This window comes from Plectropomus leopardus, chromosome 6 (genome assembly GCF_026936395.1).
Source record: "Plectropomus leopardus strain MGB_pleo_1.0 chromosome 6, ASM2693639v1, whole genome shotgun sequence".
NCBI classification, from domain to species: domain Eukaryota; kingdom Metazoa; phylum Chordata; class Actinopteri; order Perciformes; family Serranidae; genus Plectropomus; species Plectropomus leopardus.
Genome location: NC_142181.1, coordinates 29,869,914 through 29,889,243, shown reverse-complemented (window position 1 = coordinate 29,889,243; position 19,330 = coordinate 29,869,914). Strand labels below are relative to the sequence as shown.

At 38.8% G+C, this 19,330-nt stretch overlaps 1 protein-coding gene across 2 annotated transcripts in view; it reads right to left on the bottom strand.

The window, feature by feature from the left end:
* Positions 1–17,314, bottom strand: part of maml2 (mastermind like transcriptional coactivator 2) — a 53,239-nt gene extending 35,925 nt beyond the window's left edge. The window contains exon 1 of one of the 2 annotated variants that reach the window (XM_088079193.1): positions 17,151–17,314. In XM_088079193.1, coding sequence (XP_087935319.1) covers positions 17,151–17,177 — 27 coding nt within the window. In that variant the 5' untranslated portion in view covers positions 17,178–17,314. Of the gene's footprint in view, positions 1–14,335; positions 15,632–17,150 lie in introns of those variants that run through there. The other variant, XM_088079192.1, reaches the window with a different exon arrangement.
* Between the last annotated feature and the right edge of the window lie 2,016 nt (positions 17,315–19,330).

The following is a 19,330-nucleotide window of genomic DNA, read 5'->3' as shown; positions in this document are numbered from 1 at the left end:
CTACAACAAGTCCAGGAAACTCTGACATATCAGGTGGCTGATTGTCAGATAAGTGTGAGAACAGTTACAGATAAGCTCCTGTTTATCCAAGCGTCAGCTCAAAACAAAACCGCCATAGTTGTCAAGTTGCTGCACAGTAAATGCCAAAATCCAACAGAAACCTTTAACACGGAGTTAACCCTTTGAAACCTAAACAAACTGGCTTGATTTCTTAAAAAAAAATGGGAAGAAGGCAATGAGGAAACAAAGAAAAAATGACCCCAAAATTGGCAGGAAATTGGTAAAAAAAATATTTTAAAAAAGAAACAACCTGGAAAAGTGTTTAAATTCTAATAACTCTGTAACATAATTTCAAATACAATTGTTTCAATTGCATTTCCTGCAAATTATGCATAGTATTGTATTGTGAAGCACTTTGTAACTCTGGTTTGAAAAAAGTAAGTAAAATAAAGTTTATTATTATCATTATTATTATTAATATTATTATGAAAATTGTGATAGTATTTAGCTATAAACATAGTTATTTCCTTGCTTTTTGCTTTTTTTTTCCTAGACATTTTTCACTAGCTTTTTTTAAAATAAATTTTCCAAATGTCTTCTTGTAATTTGTGGAACATTTCTTACCAAGTTGCTTATTGCCTTTTTCCCCATTTTTGGAAAGAAATCACGCCAATTTGCCTAAAGAGCTTTAAATGTTTAAACACTTGTGAAAGGCGTCTGAACAGAGCACAAGAAAAGTGATCGCTCTAGGTTTCAGAGGGTTAAACTAGTGTCTATTTTCCAGGCCTTGTCATAAACGCAGCAAAGCACTGCTAGTGTTTCATTTTTCATGCAATTTGTCCCCTCACTTCACCTTCCATGCACTGCACATAAAATACACCTGAACATTCTTGTTCCCACAGGGTTCCAGTTTCAGCAATGGCTAGCAAAGCACTTGTGGAAAGACACTCTAAAGGCACTACCCTCCACCCCCCTTTCCCTTTTTTTTTCTCTCTCACACACACAATCCTGCCCTCTCTACAATTAAGTCAAGCAGGAAAAACCTGACAAACCTCAAAGAGCTCTCTCAGCAAAAGAAATCACATCAGGCATGAACAGTTACCTCTACACGGCCCCTCTGAAGATACAGATGTACATAAACATGGTCCTTTCTTTCTAAGTGACTGCCCTGAGCTTCACGTATATTTTTATGTCTAAATTCCAGATGATGAAAAGCCACAAAAAATATGTTTCCCAAGTCAAACAGCTACAAAGGAGCACTTATATATTAGTCCTCCTAAAATTCCCCATTGACTTCTGTGGCACAGATGAGATTTTTTGTGTCTTGAGGTCCACATGATGCTCGAAATTCAAACAAAGTGCTGGCAACAACGGGAAGCATGCTGAAAGCACAAATCAACAACAAAGGGATACAGTGGGGACTCTCTAATCCAAACCCCTTGGGAATGGAGGTATTTCAACCGAGTGAAATGTTCACTTGGATGAAACACTGAATAGTGGGGTAATTCATATTCAAAACATGAAACAAGTATCCACGCATATTCAAAAGAGTCTGCTGCACAGTCTCATTTGCAATTTGAGGATCTGCAGGGAAACTAAGGCAATTGTGCAGCATTTTTGGAGCTCATTTTCATATCAGATGAACTTAACAGCTTGCAGGTTAAAGTATAAGATAATATCATACTAAAACATGGAAGGCTCCAATTGATTATTCTCTTTTTACTGACTAAACTTTAGATTTAGTCAATAAGTGTTTAGTGGAACAAAATGTCAGAATGTACATTTAAATGGTGGCTTTGTGCTTTGAGACTGCATCTTCAAATTGTTCAAACATTCCAAAACCACAAAATATTCCATCTACAATAGTATCAAACTGAAAATATCAGCAAAGTTCCCACATTTGAGAGGACGAATACAGCAAATTTTTGGTATTTTTGCTTGATTAAAGACTAAATGAAGTCTCAAAAGTACCATAGACAAATTTTCTATTCATCCTGTAGTATATGATAAATTAAATGTTATAGTACTTAAGTATCAAAACTGCCATAGCATATTTTCTATGATCATCTATATGATGCATCATTTGAGCACTGAAAGCATCGGAACTGCCATAGATTAATTTTATATTGATCATATATAAAAGTGGATTATTTGAGCACTTGACACATCATATTATACTGTTTTTTGTTGGGGGTTTTTTTAAATCACGTGAGAACAATGCCAAACACACTGTTATTCATTACTGTCCTAGGTGTAAATAAGCAGCATGGACAAGAAAACAACACAACCTGCCCCACCAGGGAGCAGATGCTGCAAGGTTGATGCTGATCATGTATTTTCTACAACGTTAACACAGTGTCTGAAGGTAAAGCTGGTACCTTGCAGACTCTACTAGAGGCCACGGACCACAGCCAAGGACTGAAACCAGATGTCTATGGAGAGAAGGCTTTCAATCCGGGACGGGTAGCACTTCCAGTACAACTACAGGCTAAATTTACCCTAAAGGCCAGGCTGTTATAGAGCTCTTACAGCAGAGGGCTGACCTGGCCCACCTGGACTGTCAGAGGCTCATGTCCTCTGAGCATGTACCCACTTATATTGTATCATCCCTTGAAGACTGAGGATGAGATGGGTCTACTACATGATTTCGGTAGCTCTCTTCAAAGACAGATACAGCCTTCCCATAGGCTGCTGAATAAAACATGAGGCGTGTGCGGCAGGGTGGTGTGTGTGTGTGTGTGATGGGTTGGGAGGGTGGGAGGAGGGAAGGGGGAGAAAGAGGGGGTTTTTAAGACACCACTACTAGACATACTGTAAAACAGATGATCCATGAATGCCTTTGATTTGACACACATCCTCACTGCCCTGCTGTGTGTCTGCAAGCTTTTGTCTTCCCTGATTCATATGTTCTTCTTTGTTTTGCTATTTTGTGTGGGTTTTTTTTTCTTTCTATGTGTGTGTTTTGGTAGCAGGAAGTTGTTAACAAAACCTAAATTAGTCCAGAAAAGAATGAAAAAAGTGTGCTCATTTCAGGAAGAGAAGGCAATGCAAATCTTGCCAGGTACAGAGATGTCCCAGATTCACAGAGCACTATTTCTAACACGTTGCTGCTGCTTCTGCACGACACCACATTTGCTGAGCGGAGTCTGTTTGAGACAGATTATACTGAGTTTACACAGATAACATTAAGTCTATCATCCGATCGGAATGGCAATATTTTTCACGAATATTATCAACTAACATTGATTTTTTTTCTGTTTTTAAGCAGAGTGGTCACCAATTCACACAAAATTGAGCACTGTAGGATAAAGACCCCGATATTGGGATGTTTTTAGGAATTACTAAAACTGCATAATCAATAGGGTTGCAGTGCTATACTAGATTCAAGGTACACAATTGTATGAAATTTGACAGTTATCATACAGTGTACATTTGCTGAAAATGCATCCAGTGGAGAATCTTCATTTACTTTCAAAAGGGAGACTTTTTTACATACTTCTTTCAAAAAAAAAAATATATATATAAAACGTTTTCAGGTTTCAATTAGGGGCCATGTCCACCGGAGCTTTTTTTCTGATGCCAGCATATTTTTCTAATGCTTTGCGATGGGACCACTGCATATTTATGCTGCGATATAAATGCAGGCGGCACGACAAGGCGTGCTAGTTGGACGTTTTTTTCCAGAGCGCCCAGAGTTGAAAAATGTTCAACTTTTGGTAAAAATGCTGCATTTGTCACTTAAGCCATTCAACCACAGTGGAGGAGGGACAAACAGTCTACTGTGAAAACAAACCATCACATTTAACATGTACAAGTGCTTAACAACAACAACAATGGAAGAAAAATGTATTAATATACTATATGTATATACTGTATATATTATGTTTCCGCTCATGGTCCCCCACAGACCACAAGGTATGTCCTCTCTCCCTGCATGCTTCAGCCTTCCACTTATACAGCACAAGTACTCTACCTTGCACCGACATGTTTACTTCCGCAGATATTCTGTATCATAGCAACCAGATGCAACCAAAGTGACTCAGCTGAAAAAACACTGTGCCTCCAAAACGCTCTCAAACACTGCCAGCTGGGTACTTGCTGATGTGCGCCTGGCGTTCTCAACTAGAACAAAGCTTCAGAGGACACAGGCCCTGAGAGTAATAAAGCATTTGATTAACCAAAAAAACTTTTGCTTCATCGGATGCCTACTTTATCCTTTCAGCCACCGGACGCCCCGAAACAATGATAATTTCTGAGAGAATTATTGTACCTTAAAAATCTCATACATTGCAACCCTAATAATCAATAAATGCCCATCTCTTATACCACCTTTACTCCATTTTTCTGCTCCATGCTAAACAAGTTCATTTTACTATCTGACATTGTATTGTTCTGCATCATTCACTGCTTTAACTCACACTTAACTCATGAAAGCTTTTACTGTACATAATGTCTCATAGGTCTTTTCTGGGAAAAAATCCACTGGTGCACAGGAAGTGATACATGTTTTCTGGCATTAACATTGTTCGGAACTAGGTAGTCAGCAACCATGGCTGGACAGATGGGGAAAAAGAAGCCTGATGACAGCTTAGATGTCCTCAAAATGAAAAACCAGAATCTCTTGGACAACCACTTCAAATTTCACTGACAAATTGCGATATCATTATACTAGAACTGAAGATTTATTGAAGAGCCTGACTTCTGCCATCCTGACACTGGATAATATTAAAAGCTGCAGTTTATACGATTTAAAATTCAGTCTCTATAATATTTTTAGTAAATGCAGTCATTAACTCAAAGGGATTGAAAAATAAAGCTCCTCTGAGAAATGTCAGTCATCAGTGAACTTTGTTTTGTGCCACTTAAAAATCTGCTGTCTGGGTCGGCCACTGCAAAAGAAGCTTGTTGCAGCTTGCACTCCGCTCTCCCCTGAGGACATAGCAATCATGATCACAAAATGTATGTGTAGCTAAGTTGTTTAGAACACACGTATGCTGATATTATCATAAAACCATGTTTACTGGAGAACAGAGATGTTTATTTCATGCACGATTTAGCCAGAAAATGAAACTGTAGCTATTAACTACATTAGAATCAACATACTATTCAAACAAATGTCATCCATAGGCAGTAATTTTCTGGAAAGTGACAATCCACAGCATTAACAGTGTGTGTGACGTGAACCTACAACTCCCCTCTTCCTTAAAGAAAAGCTGCATAGATCTAGTTGGTGCTAAAAATTTATGAACTGCCCTCGGATATGACTGCGGAATGTCCAGAACACAATGTTACATGGCCCTAACTTTTATTACAGTCAGTAAATCTGGCTGTGTATCAGTTAAAATTCTGCTGTCACGCTTCTCTGAGCAAAATGTAATGATGATCCCTTCTGTTTATGTGGTGTCAATCAGAGTGCAAGAATTTATGGAAGAAGTCATATTATCCACCTTGGAATCATGTTACTGCCTGAAATTAATATGGAATTACTTGAGTAAAAAATATAAAAAGAACTATTTAATTAGCAAATGTCATCCAATGACTTCAATCACATACCGTAGCATACTTAACTGTCATGACAGTGAGTATCAATATCACAAATCTATGGGTGATTGTAACTCATTTATATCTACACATGATCTCATATTAACAAAATCTTTCAATCTAACGGGTTTTTTGTGTAGAATACTAGGTCTAGGTCTAGGTCTACCTTTTTTTTTTTTTTTTTAAACAAAAACGGTATTATTCTCCACCACTTAGGGTCCAGTATTCGGAAAAGTCACTAAACTACTCATAGTTTAGTCATAAAATTGACAAAACTACTTTTTTTTCAAACAATGATAATATAATATATAGCATCTGAAAGCAATATAAAACAGACTACTGTGACATTTGTTACATTCCAAATTTAGGCGTCAGTATTGCTACATGTACACCTTATTTTCAACCCTGCTTCACCCAACGCCCTCCGCACATTAAAGATTAACTTCGGCATTTTTGAACCTGGACTCTGTTGGACCGTGAAACAGGTCCAGTACTGAGTACTGAATCTACAATGTAACCACTTGGGGTATTGATACAATGTCAATTTTCATTCACTAAAAGTGCTTGTTTTTGCCACTGACAGGCTCAGATTGGTATTATAATTGTCTTGCAAAATTATGGAAAGGATTCCTTAAGAGAGTGACCTTTTTGTTAAAGAGTAAGATCCTTTTTGTTTAACCAGAAACAGCCCTAAAGTCGCTATCACCAAACCCACCAGACGCCAGCATATTTTTACTTTTAACTGGGTGAATTAAGGGTTTATTTCAACCAAACCAGAGTTGGTGAGCATTGTAACAGTGGAAAGATGAACCAAGAGTGATTTTGTGAGTTTTATTTTGTTTCTGTGGACTTTAAATGAAGGGTGTTTTATGACTATAAACTTACTGTTTATTTAAATAGAGTCTGGTGGGTTTGGCGATAGAAATTTCAGGGCTGTTTCTGGTTAAACAAAGAGGATCTTCTTCTTTAACAAAAAGGTCTACCCCGTAGTGATCGTTTATTTAATGTTGGCGGACACTTAGAATAACAATCTGAGCCTGTCAGTGGAAAAAAAGCACTTTTAGTGTATGTAAATCAAAAGGTGCACAAATGCCTTGGTTATACTGCAGACTCTTTCGTTGCTGCCAAGTGATGTGGTCTTGCCCAGCACTAAACCAAATTTAAATTTGTTGTCTCTCTGAGCCACTTAGACACAAATATATGAGAAAATAGGTTCCAGGTCTAAAAATACTGAAGTTACCCTTGAAGTTGGATGATAGACATGGACATAAGCATATCATTGCACTGTGGATTTGGGTGCTTCAGGTGCTGCTAAAGGGAGGTTGCTATGAATTTCATAGTGTATTTCTATGGTTGATCTTGCATGCTCATTATAAAGTTAATTATATGCTAAAGAATGCAACATCATCCTTAAAGTTAATATATTTATGTCCTCTATTTAAATAATAAGGGACATTTAAATACATAGTGCACATTCGAAAATGCACTGTGCATAAGTAGAATTGGATTGTGGCTGTGTTTAAACCATATCTTGGAATGAGCGCTAATCCCAAATAGAAGGAGGAGATTAACAGATGGCTTTACTACAGTATATGGAGGCCTATCTTAATGTGTTTTAATCAGAGCTCTATGAGCTGCTCTACTCATCTCACAGCTACAGTCTATACAATGAGACAAGCTTAATCACATCAGGCTTACAGTGTAGTCTTGCTGTCAATAAACAGCACCCGCAGCGATTCCAGTCCTCACTGAAGGGGACTTAAAGTAATTCAGCATTCACACCAACTGACAGCCTGCTACTCCTAAAAGAAAAACTTTAGCCTTCCCATGACAACATGGAAGTGATCTGCGGGATGAACATGGATCCTTTCTGCATCCATGGGGTCGGGTAGAGCTGCAGGCTTCACTGTGGGTGGCCCCCATGGACCTGGGCTAATTGTTTCACATCACAGTCAAGCCAGGCTGAGATCAGACCACCGGCAGCTCTGATTCAGGCAGTTCAACAGCCAAACAGGGTATGCCAGGAAGCAGTTACAGTGCACACCCCGGCCCACACTCACACACACACACATGCACACACTCTTCATCCATCATACATGACCATAAGAGAGTACAAGGAATTTCTTTTTCTGCATGCTATTTGAGTAAGCTGTCAATCCACCGGGCAGTTGGTAGTTGTAGTTATTAAGAGGTGTGTTAGTTATGTTTCATTGTCACCATTAATTTTCATGTTGGCCGAACAAAATGTACTTGAAATGTAAATACAAAAGGTGATACGCAAAAATGATACTATGAATTATACTATGAAAGTACAATAATGTGAAAAGTGCTGCACAGGAGGTGATTTGTTTTTTTTGTTTTTTTTAAATGAATAATTAATCAATGGGGAAACTTCAGAATTTTTAAGCCTTTCTTCCAATGTTTCTGTGTCTAAGTGACTAATGGGAGCAACAATTTTTTAATATTGTTCCAGTACTGAGCAAGAGGGCTGCAGCTGGCAGCCGCATAACAAGCTGCAATGTAATCACTTGGGGCAACAGCGCACTGTCTGTGTGCGTCCACTTCAAGTGTTTGCTTTGCCACTGAAAGGCTGAGATTGTTTTCAAAAGTGTCTTACAAAGAACTTAAATGTTTTTCTTTATCTTTCACTTGATCCGGTCAGTTTGTTATTGTGTGTAAACAAGTCTCACTCAAGGACAAGTTTCTTTCTTAATTCTCCCTAGTTGAGACTGGATCAAGCAAGAGGTAATATAAATGTTTTATTTCTCCATAGGGATCGTTTCCATAATACTGTCAACAATTGTCACAATTATGACAACCTGACCCTTTCAGCTGCAATAATAAGCACGTTTAGTGGACATACATTAAAGTGTACCTTTATCCCGAGTGATTACATTGAAGCCTCTTTTGCAGCTCCTGGCTGCAGCACTCTGTAAAAACTGGACCAATGTCAAAAATTGTTGTTCCCATTTGTCAGTTTGACACAAACACATGGTAAAATAGGATCCAGAATGAAAAAACAACAACATAATTTTCCCAACAATGTTATTACAAAAAACATCATTCTGCACGTGTCTTGATTAACCATAATCAGCTAGACACTATTGTGTTGAGGTTTGTAACCTTTTTGGTTTGTGACCCTTCAAATGAAGCAATGCCAAACTGCGAACTCTTGTCACTCTTCCAGAGTATAACTGTTTACCCAATTCATGCAAAAATAATTGCCTTCCTTGTTTTATTTAATCATTTCTCAAGTCCGAAAGATGGAAATATCAAAGAAGAAAAGTGGAAAAGGCTAAAATAGAGCAAAGTCTAAAAAGGTACACAAAACTGTTGTTTATTCGGGCTTTGTTTTTTCTGTTAATACTCTTGTGAAACAGTTTTATCTTGCGACTCTTTTGTGGGGGTCAAGAAGTTAGGAACATGTGATCTGTCAGCAAAAGTACAAGCGACCGCATTTGCCCACTTTGACTCTTAGTACAGGATGCTGCAATTGTGCCAAACACATGACACTTAAAGTAATTTGGCATTGTGCCTTCATTGCGCAGCTCATAGTAGATAGTTACAGGATACATAGAGAGAGAGGAGACAATGACTAAGACAAAAATCTTTGGCCACATCTGAACTGGAGAAGTTGCGGTTACAAGGTCTCTGTTTTCTACCACTATGACCAGGATGCCTCACACACCGGCTTTTAAAAAGAGCTGCTGCCGTGTGGTTAACGCAGAGTTGCAAGTGGGCAAACATAAGAGGCAAACACATCAGCATACAAAGCACTTTCTCTTCGAGCGCATGCTGCTCGAGGCCTTTAGTTCCCAGATCTGTCACTAGAACAAGACTGGGAAATAACAAAATCCTACCAGTGCACACAGGATTGTTAATCACCAGGCATCCCTTGCCTACTGCTTTTTCAAGGCCTGTTTGACTTAAAGTAAACACGTGCAGGAAATGTATTCAGTGGCTCTAAACATTTATATGGGGGCCTTGTGCTTCAAACAGTTTCATGGCCGGCACATCTTTCAAGAAGGTGCTTAGTGGGCCATTTGTTAAAGGCATGATAATAGGGCATGACAATGCATGGCATGCTACGAGTGCAGCGAGGCTGTATCGCTGTTTGTTAAGCCTTTAGTTGGTGTACTCTATCTCTGCCACTGATAGACAATGTAAGATGGTTGCTGAATACTGATCTGATGAAACTTAATGTCTGTACATTGTAATACTGGCAGGACAAATGTTTTCTAAGCTCTACTCTGACCCATTTCTGAGCTGAATGTTTACTGATACAGGTATGAAGGGAAAGACTGAAAAACGGGTTGTGTAAAAACATAATCTAACGAATATCCAAAAGCTTTCGGTGAGTTCACACAAGCATTATGGAAAATGATTTTCTGAGTCGCTGGTAAGCTTTCATCTCTTCTTCTTCCCCATTTCTCCAATTTCATCTAAAAGAATATCCTTTGTTAATCTGCTCTCAATGAGCGCTGTTGTTAAGTGCTGCTCTCTCTGCACTCCCAGCCAGTCATAATCCATTGTGTTGTTTGCCCCTCGCTTGGTGTACATTTCCATCGCAAATTCCAATGTGAACAGTCAATAACATGCACAGATGTGGCCATTGTAGAGGCCTCGCTTTTTAATGCAGAAGAATGTGGTGAACTACTACTGCACCCCAGGACATATTTGAAACACAAGTTGTGCTCTCTTTATAGCCAGAGATTGTAAAAAATAAATCTTTTCAGTTGCAGGAGTTATCCTCCACTTTACTCAATTTAAATAAATTCAAGAAAGAGCTCTCTGCATATTTATGCTGGATAGATGCCACATAAATGCATTGAGGGGGGATTTCTGCAATGGCTGCTGTTCTGCTTCACCCAATCATCATGAGTTGTGAAAAACATATTAACCTCAGGGTTGATATAAACATGTACGCCAGGACTTCATTTCCTCCTCACCATCTTGCTGCACTCATCAGTTTTATGTAGAACACGCTACTCCAGAGTCAACATCAGTAAAAATGAAACAGTACATGATCGTGATGTTCCCTGACCTCTTTTAGACAGTCAATATAATCCATGATGTAGTTGTGTCTTGCCTCACATCACGTAGCACGGCTGAACAGCATGAAAACTGCAAAGCTAGAGAACTGCACTCGATATTAGCACTATAAATCATGGAAAATCTACTTTTCTTGTATGTGAAAGTCTTGACCAAGGCTTGAGCTAATACTGTTGCATGACACACAGTAGAGGCTACCCCGTGCCCAATTCCAGCAATGACAATAAATGAACTGACAGAACAATTACCGTTGCCCTTTTATGACTTTTGTGGAAAAAAATAATACATTGTTTATTTTTCCATTCAACATCTCAAGCAAATCTAGAGCACCAACATCTGCAAGCTTTCACCCTTCTGACATTATATTGAAAAGCTGCTTGGGAAATAATTCATAGTCTGGATGCTGAACTCCCTCTTGCCCAATGAAAGAAAACAACAAAATAAATCTCACATCTCACTGGCTCTGCCCTTAACAGATGCCATACAGGAAGTCAGTCCTATCAGCAGCACTGGCAGGCGCACAGAAAGCCCTGCTGTGTTTCACAGTCAGTTTCTCCAAACTATGCTCTCTGCAAGGCTCTGTTGTTGAGGGGGAACATGCAAACTATACTGTACTTTATGCTCAATATCCTTTTCTCTGAATGTTCTCCAAACTATTTTGAATAAGGTCACCCAGCTCCATCCTTGATGCAGGATCCCTCAGAAACCCCGATGTTAAGAAACACTCCGAGAAAATGTTCAATGAGAGGTAGCATCCTCTTGAAATTTTGGTATTTCATGTGACACAAAGGAAACTGACTTATCTGCACTGCAAAATGTGATAATGGTGAATATTATATGGGTTAAACAAGCCACAAAATGCATCTGCATCCCTCTGTTTGGATCAGCTGCACAGTGGAGATGCTGACATGGTTTTGCAGTAAATGCAAAACATCCCCATGGCCCAGTGACCCCAAAACCATTTCTACTGAATGGGTTACTTTGCAAACATGCTTTGTGATCCTGTATCCTTCCATTTACTCCAAGGGCCCCTTTCATCAGCAAAAGCAGGAACCTAGAGTTTATTACTCTCATACTCCTTTTCACCAACTGGTTCTGCTCCTGTTCATGCACCGAAATTTGAACCATTTACAGCATTTCAACCAAAAATGAATTGGTTCAAAAAACAAAAAGTTGGATTCCAGTTGGATTCAAGCAGTAGCAGGTTTTCTTTGGCCTGAAAAGTGAACCGCAACATCAGTCAGTATGTTTACATGATTTTAGAAAAAGTCGAATTATTGTTTTAGTCCAACTAAAACTGGACTTTTACAATACATGTAAACATTTTAGTCCGACTAAAATTGTACAAAGTTGAATTTCTCAAAGGTGGACTAACACACCTAGATAATGCAGTTTGGGGTCGATTTACTCTTTCATGTATACGCCTCAACTGCACCTGAGGTGGCCTAGGTGTTCTGAGCATGTTCCATAGTCCCCGCGCCAGGCTTTGACCCAGAATTTGAACAGCATAACATTCAAAGAAGAAAGCTAGAAAAAACAAAAGAAGAAGAAGGGACGAAAAAAAGATAAAGATACCAAGGTAAGCGTAGAGTATGCACAAAATATACAGTGCAGAAAAGTTAAACATGTTTTCATCCTTTGTCATGCAACCTATCTACCGCTTACTTCTTTGTTTGGTAGATGATGAAATAGGTCAACCGAAAGAAGGTCCAATAGCAACTAGCTGAAAGGGGGCATATTTCCACCTACTGAGGTTGCATTGGACATACTTCAGTCAATAAATTGATTCTCCCCCAGTGTTTTTACACTGGAACAAGGACAGAAGTCCAACTAAACAGCCTAATTGAGATATAACCGCAGCTCGACTTAACTGTGCATGTTTACATACTGACTGGGCGTGTCATATTTTACAAGTTGTAAAGAGAGGATGGAGAGGGCAACAATAGAGACCTTAAGTGAGAAATTGTCGGACAAAACAGAGCATGCAGGGGTCTCATTAATAGTTGGTACATGCCTGTTTTTGGGTAAAAACAAATATCTGTAACAACAAATAAAAGTTTGCAGGAAATCAATGAAATCCCCTATTTCTTCTACTATTGTTTACACTCCACTGATGACACATCCTTGTTTACAATGGTGCCGTGTAAAACTGGTGGAAATGCAGACAGGTTCGCCTTTAAGAACTGTGAAGAACTAGGGCAATATGGCTGTTAAATAATATCACAATATTTAAGGGTATTTTGCAATTATAATATTCTTGATGGTATGAAAAAAATATTGATATTATTTTATTTTTAATTTCAAGAACATACATTTGCAACAAAATAGTATTTTGTCAACATTAATGTAGTTTGCCTTCAAGTGACCAAAAATATCTCTCACTTCTTTTGTTTGTAAACAACAACAGTAACCCATAGAGATTCAGATTCTGTGTACACTATAAACATTACAGTAAACCAAATTCTATGATTCCAAACAAGTTGCTCTTGGATGGTGGCAATTTCACTTTGTAGTCAATGGTCTTATGCCATTATGTCAACATGTCGAAATATTACCAGTATCATGGTATGAATTTATCTTGTCATATTAAAAATTATACAAGTATTACCATGGACGATGATATGGCACATCACTAATGAGAACTAGAGCTAATTCGGGGTATCAGTCATGTCCTGACTGGTGTGCCTGGATTTGGTTGACCCGTTAATTTGGACAGAGCCTGAACTGTTCATCAACAGCATTTGAGTATTTTATGTCAAAACATCACTTAAAAGGCTATCACAGAACATACAGCTCTCAGCTGAACAACAAGCTGACATCTGACTCAAATACCATGCAGAGCAGAATGCTTGCAATAACAGCAGCCACGTCACCACCAACAACCTCATCATCACCATGATATTCATATTCAAAATCATCCTTTACACAAGCTTCATCTTCAATATCATCATTGCTGGCAGCAGTTACTATCTTTCATTTAGGGATGTCCCGATCAGATTGGAAGGATCGGTATCAGGCCAGATCAACTCATTTTTTTATTGATAGGGATCTGTTGTTTTGAGCACATACCCACCCCATCCTTTGTTTACATCCACCGTCACACAGGTGTCGTAAACAGAGAGCATGATTATTTCAATAAGTAAAAACTGTTTTTTTCCTCCATTTTTCAACTTAATCTGCTACACCACTTTAAGTGTAATTGACATTTTTGTTCATTTTTTCATTTGTTCATTTTTAGCTAGTTTAGCTATAGTGCTGTATTAAGTGTAATTGTGACATTTTTATTTACTGTGACTGGGATGTTGAAGTTCAGCTATAACACTACTAAGTGGAATTGTGACCATAGTTCTCATTTATAGTGTTCTGTCCTTTTGTTAAAATGCTGCACTATGTAGAATTGTCATAAGAGCCATATAAAAAATATTTTTATTTTGTTTACCTCGGTCTTTTTGTAAAAATAAAATGAAATAACCCTTAGGAACGATTTGGATGGAGACACGTTTTCATGCATTGCAGTGCTATTAGATTTTCAAGCATATACACTGGATTGATTTTATCAACTTGTTACCTGAAATATGCAGCTGTTTTATCTGGGTAAATACAAGTATCGAATCGGGACTGGGTATTGGCAGATACTCAAAATCAAATAACTCAGGTTGGGATGGGGGCAAAAAAAACTTGATCAGGACATCCCTACTGTCATTATAACCACCATCACTAACTAGGGTTCCCCCAAACTCACCGCTATGCGCGTGGAAAGCTTCTGCTCGCCCTCTGAGCCCTTTTGCTCCCCATTGGCTCTGCTGTACTCTGGAGGTTGCTGGTTCGATCCCCGGCTGCCCTTTGCCTTTCGGTTCCCGGGCCCTTGTTGGACTATGTTGAGCAGGTGAAGCGTGCTCTCGTGCTCCCGGTCCGAGCTCTCGGCCTGACCCCTCTGGTAGCGGTTCTCGCAGGTAGAGTGGTGCCTCCTGCACAGCTCGATGCGGGCGCGCAGACGCTCCACGATGGCGTTGTGCAGCTGTGGAACAGCGGAACCTCTGGAGGGGGCCACCACCGACCCGGTACCGACCCCACCGGGCATAGCCCCTAAACCGACACCCAGCATGGGTACGAATGGCCCTGCAGCAGATTGAGCAGGGGTCGCTTCTCCCATGCCCCGTCAAGTTTGGAGAGACTGAGGTCCACTGAGCTTTTAATGGACCACAGTGCGAGCATGGAAGAAAACAAGACGTGTGGACCCAGCTATGATCCCATGTGGAAAGAAAAAGACTACACTGCACGCACAAAGTCACTTTAGATAAAGATCCTGTGATATTTGTTGAAAGATACACTGCGCAATTATCTCGTCAAACTGATGTTAAGATTAAAAGGCACTTGCCTGCGGAGTAAGATAAGGTGAGTATAAACTCAGGTTCCACAGAGGCATTAAAAAGTCCCAATGTTGCAGATTTTTATTAGTGATTTCCTCCTCAGTTGTGTCCCCGTGTCAGCTTCTAATTAAAACTGAAATGATTTACAAACATGAGAGGCTCGTGGATTCACAGCTGGAAAGAATCCACTCTTGCTTAACGATTCGACCTCTGCTCGCAGATAAATTATATTCAATATGAATCCCTGGGATGATTCAAAACCACAGCACGCACAACTTCAGTTGTATGGCTCGACACAACCCTGCTACAATGTCATCTTACTTAATCTCTCACACTTATTAAACAGTCTAAAATTGAAAAAAGACTGCCAACTATAAATTCAAAGTGGGCGACTGGAAAATAGGAGAATCTACCAACACACAAAATCCACTAAACTTCAAGACTCACGGCATTTTAGTCCTTTCTCTCTGTCTTTCTCTTTCCATCCGGATAACAAAGATCTGGTTGCAAATCACAAGTCAGAAATCACGTAGCCGAAACGCACGGAGCCGTTGCATAAACCGATTGAGATCCGTCTGAAATAGTCCATTGACAATCGTTTGTCCGTGTGGTGCACCGAGGCAATAGCGGAACTACAATACACAGACCCTCATTGTATGAACATTCCTCCTTTGACATGATACACTCACACAGACGGAGCGGGGTCCACACGCACACTCTAGTGGAGTGTAGGGGGAAGTGTCCTGCGAGACATGCCCCGTGACAGCAGAGGGACAGGAACTCCGTTTTGCTGCTGAAATATGACGCTTATGTTGCAATTGCACGTGGTTCAGCTGATGAAGCAGTGGCGGATTTAGGAAGATGTTTATGGTTTGAAAGATGTGCTTTTAATGAGATAGCTTCGTGTTATATAATAGCTGTGTTGTATCGGTTAACCTTTTGAAACCTAAAGCAACGTCACTTTTCTTGGGCTGCTTTCAGAGATCATTCCCAAGTACCTAAACCTTTCAATCCCGAGTAAATTGATGTGATTTATTTTCCCAAAAATGGTGCTTTGGCGGAAAAAAATCCCCAAATTGCAAGAAATTAGGAGAGTTAGAAAATTATTAGGGAGAGATGCAAGAAAAAAAGCTAGGGGAAAATAAAATTACTAATAATCACATATTTAAAATTTTGTTGAATAATTATGATTTTTAAGCTTCTTTTTGTCCAGGTCATTTCTTGTTTGTTTGTTGTTGTTTTCTTTCTTTTTACTTTTTTTTTAAACTAATGTTCTAACTTTCAAGACCAATTCAACCCCGCAGTCTCAGTGAGCACCACAGGAGCTCATTCCTGCCTTGTGCAATAAGACTTTATAGTTCACCCGCCTTTGCCAGAATGCGCTAAATTACAGACTGACATGCACCTTTATTTGTTTATTCATACGTTTATTTATCCGCTTATAGTAACCATAGTAACCTGTGTTTGCACCTGTTTCTACTATGTTTTAATCTATCACTGTTGTTTGTATGCATATATGTCATATGTTGCTATCTATCTATCTCTTTTTCTTGGATGTTTTACTAATTTCCTGCACATTTGGGGGCTATTTCTTCTTTCGCTGCTCACTGCCTTCTTCCTATGTTTTTGAAAGAAATCAAGCCAGTAGAAGGCCTTGCATGTTCACAATTGCTCTTTGAATTGCTCTGTTGTATGAAATGTGCAATACAAATAAAGCTGCCCTGCTTTGACTACTTTGCCCAATTACTATGATTATTATTACCATTTTATTCCTATTAATATGTTTATTGTATGCTTAACGTTTGCATCAAATTACCAAAGAAAATTCCTTATAAGTGAAAATCTACTTGGCAATAAATCCCTTTCTGATTCTGAATCTGATACTTTGACCACAGGCCGCAAATACAAAATAGATATACAGATAAAATTCATTTCGAAAGAAAATAAGTGCACAGCCAGCGTCTTTTGTTGGGGTGTAGTATGAACCTGTCAAATTCTGAAACTAAGATATAAACAATATAACTGCAAATACATACTAATGGCAAGTTACAGCGAGAGCTTGTGTTATTCTTTTTTGCACTGTCTGCTTACTGGTTTAATAAGTCAGCATGCAAATCGAGTAAACAGCATAACACTGAACACTCACTCATTCATAGCAAAGGCACAAGTATGAAGCAGTCTACTTACATATGAACGGACGGACATGACCTCCATCAAAAAACGACTTTTATCCCAAAGATGTCGATCGACCTCTGGAGAAAACAGACAGACATACTTTGACTACTGGCCCCAGAAATATCATGCCAAACACTCATAGGCCTTTTAGGGTCCTTCAATTTCCGGAAACTGAGGGCGGCTGCTGTGCCTGAAATCACATTAACGCTTGTCTTTTAATTTATGCTAACTCAATGTTTCTCTCCAAGTCTAAAAGGTTGAGAAACTATAAGCTTAATAACATCCATCAAATTAAAATCTGGGTTAAATTAATTCAGTGTTTTTGCTTTCATTATACCCAGCGGTACCCCCACGGGTCTGCAAATACATCCATGGTGCCAGGGTGTGACACGCCCCCCCCCCAATACAATGGCGGGCCCACCTTGGTAAAAACATATGGAGGCTGACATTACTGCCTTTAAAAGAAGCCGTGGTGCACTCATTTGTACCTATACATATCCTTAAAAACTAAACAACCTCAGGTATTAGCTGCTACTAAACATGTTGGCATAAGCTTGTCAGGGTCAAGAAGGCTAATGGACTAGTTGAGTGTTTAGCATCCTGCCCAGGCTGCTTTGACAGGGGAAGACAGATTGACTATTGTGGCCACCAACCTGTTGACTCTGCAGTTGAGAGACAATCTCTTACCGCACTCAGACCACCCTGCTGACCTGGACGTGGAACTCAGACCCCCAAGATCTTTTTTTCCCCCTTTTCAGATTTTCTGTAATCTAACAAGGATCTGAGGAAATATCACAGTTACACTCTCTGTAGGGATGATTCTGAAATATATTTTTCTAATTTTTTTTTTATCCCTGAAATGCAATGCTGTTTTTTATACATGTAAAATCTTGGGCCATTTTTCTTCCATAACATGTCTTCTTTCAGGCTATTGGAAAGGAAATGTCCAAAAACACAAAAAATGTCTTAATGTTAGTTACCCTCACCTAGAGTTACCTATTTTTGCAATAAAAATATACAGAACTGTACAATACATACCTCTAAAGACTATTCTCAAAATTAGTTTGTTTTTTTTTTAATTCTCAAACTCTGAGCCAAAAAAATCTTCTCTTCAGTGGCACTTCCGTTTACCTAAATTTCCACTATATTCTTACGTTTTTTGCAAAGGTTTTTTTCATATATCATTCATAGCCTTATTTATATTACATTTTATTTCTAAAAAACACAAACTGTGTGTTTTCATGGCTGTATTTTCTGATTTATGGTAGGTTATTGATGATAAACAGAGATATCCAAACTTTTGAACCTCATCCAATGTTCAGATTTTTGTCCTGGATATGTATGCAACTCAGTACATAATTAATTAGACAATGCCCTATTTGCATATTTCTCCTCTTAAAGATCCATACAAATGAACTGCAGAGGGATGTCTTTATGGATCATGAGAATTGATGAGAGAGAGAGAAAAAACATAAATATTGATTTTGTCTAGCAATGTTCTGTGCTTTTTGCTGTCCATACCAGCACTGGTCAGAATCAGAATCACTGATGAAAGGAAGGAATAGAAATGGTCTTTTCATTTCATTTTATTTTTTTTCATTTTTTTATTTTAGCTGCCCATCTTACTCAGTTAGTTAATATGTCATCAGGGTCTGGGTTGACTAAGAAATTTCTAGCCAATTAGTCATTTTTATTTTATGGGGACATAAGATATTAGTCATTGGTCATTACTGGAAAATGAAGGTCATATACTTGAGCACAATAACATTCATTCAACGAGTACATGAATTTAAAACACATTCTTATTTCTTCCAATATTTATTTATAAGTAATAATACATTAAGTGCATCATTTTCAAATTTAAGTCAAATGCAGTTTTGGTCACTTTTTCTGTGTGCTCAGAATGAGATTATGGGGGAGGCACTACATATTCATTTGTTTTTGTATGAAAATACCTTTCAGTGCCCATGCATAAATACTGACTGAAACCACTGGTATGTGAATCAGCTTCCAGAACCCAGATTTATCTATTACTTATCAATGCCATTGGATGCAGTTACTGTCATACACAACAGGGGGCAGCAGACATTCAACTTCTGTGCCTTCCAGCAGCTGAGAGATGAGTAATGGCATTGTGGCTGTCAGAAGACAGTGTTTTGGTTGATATTCAAAGAGAAATCTTAAAGCCAAAC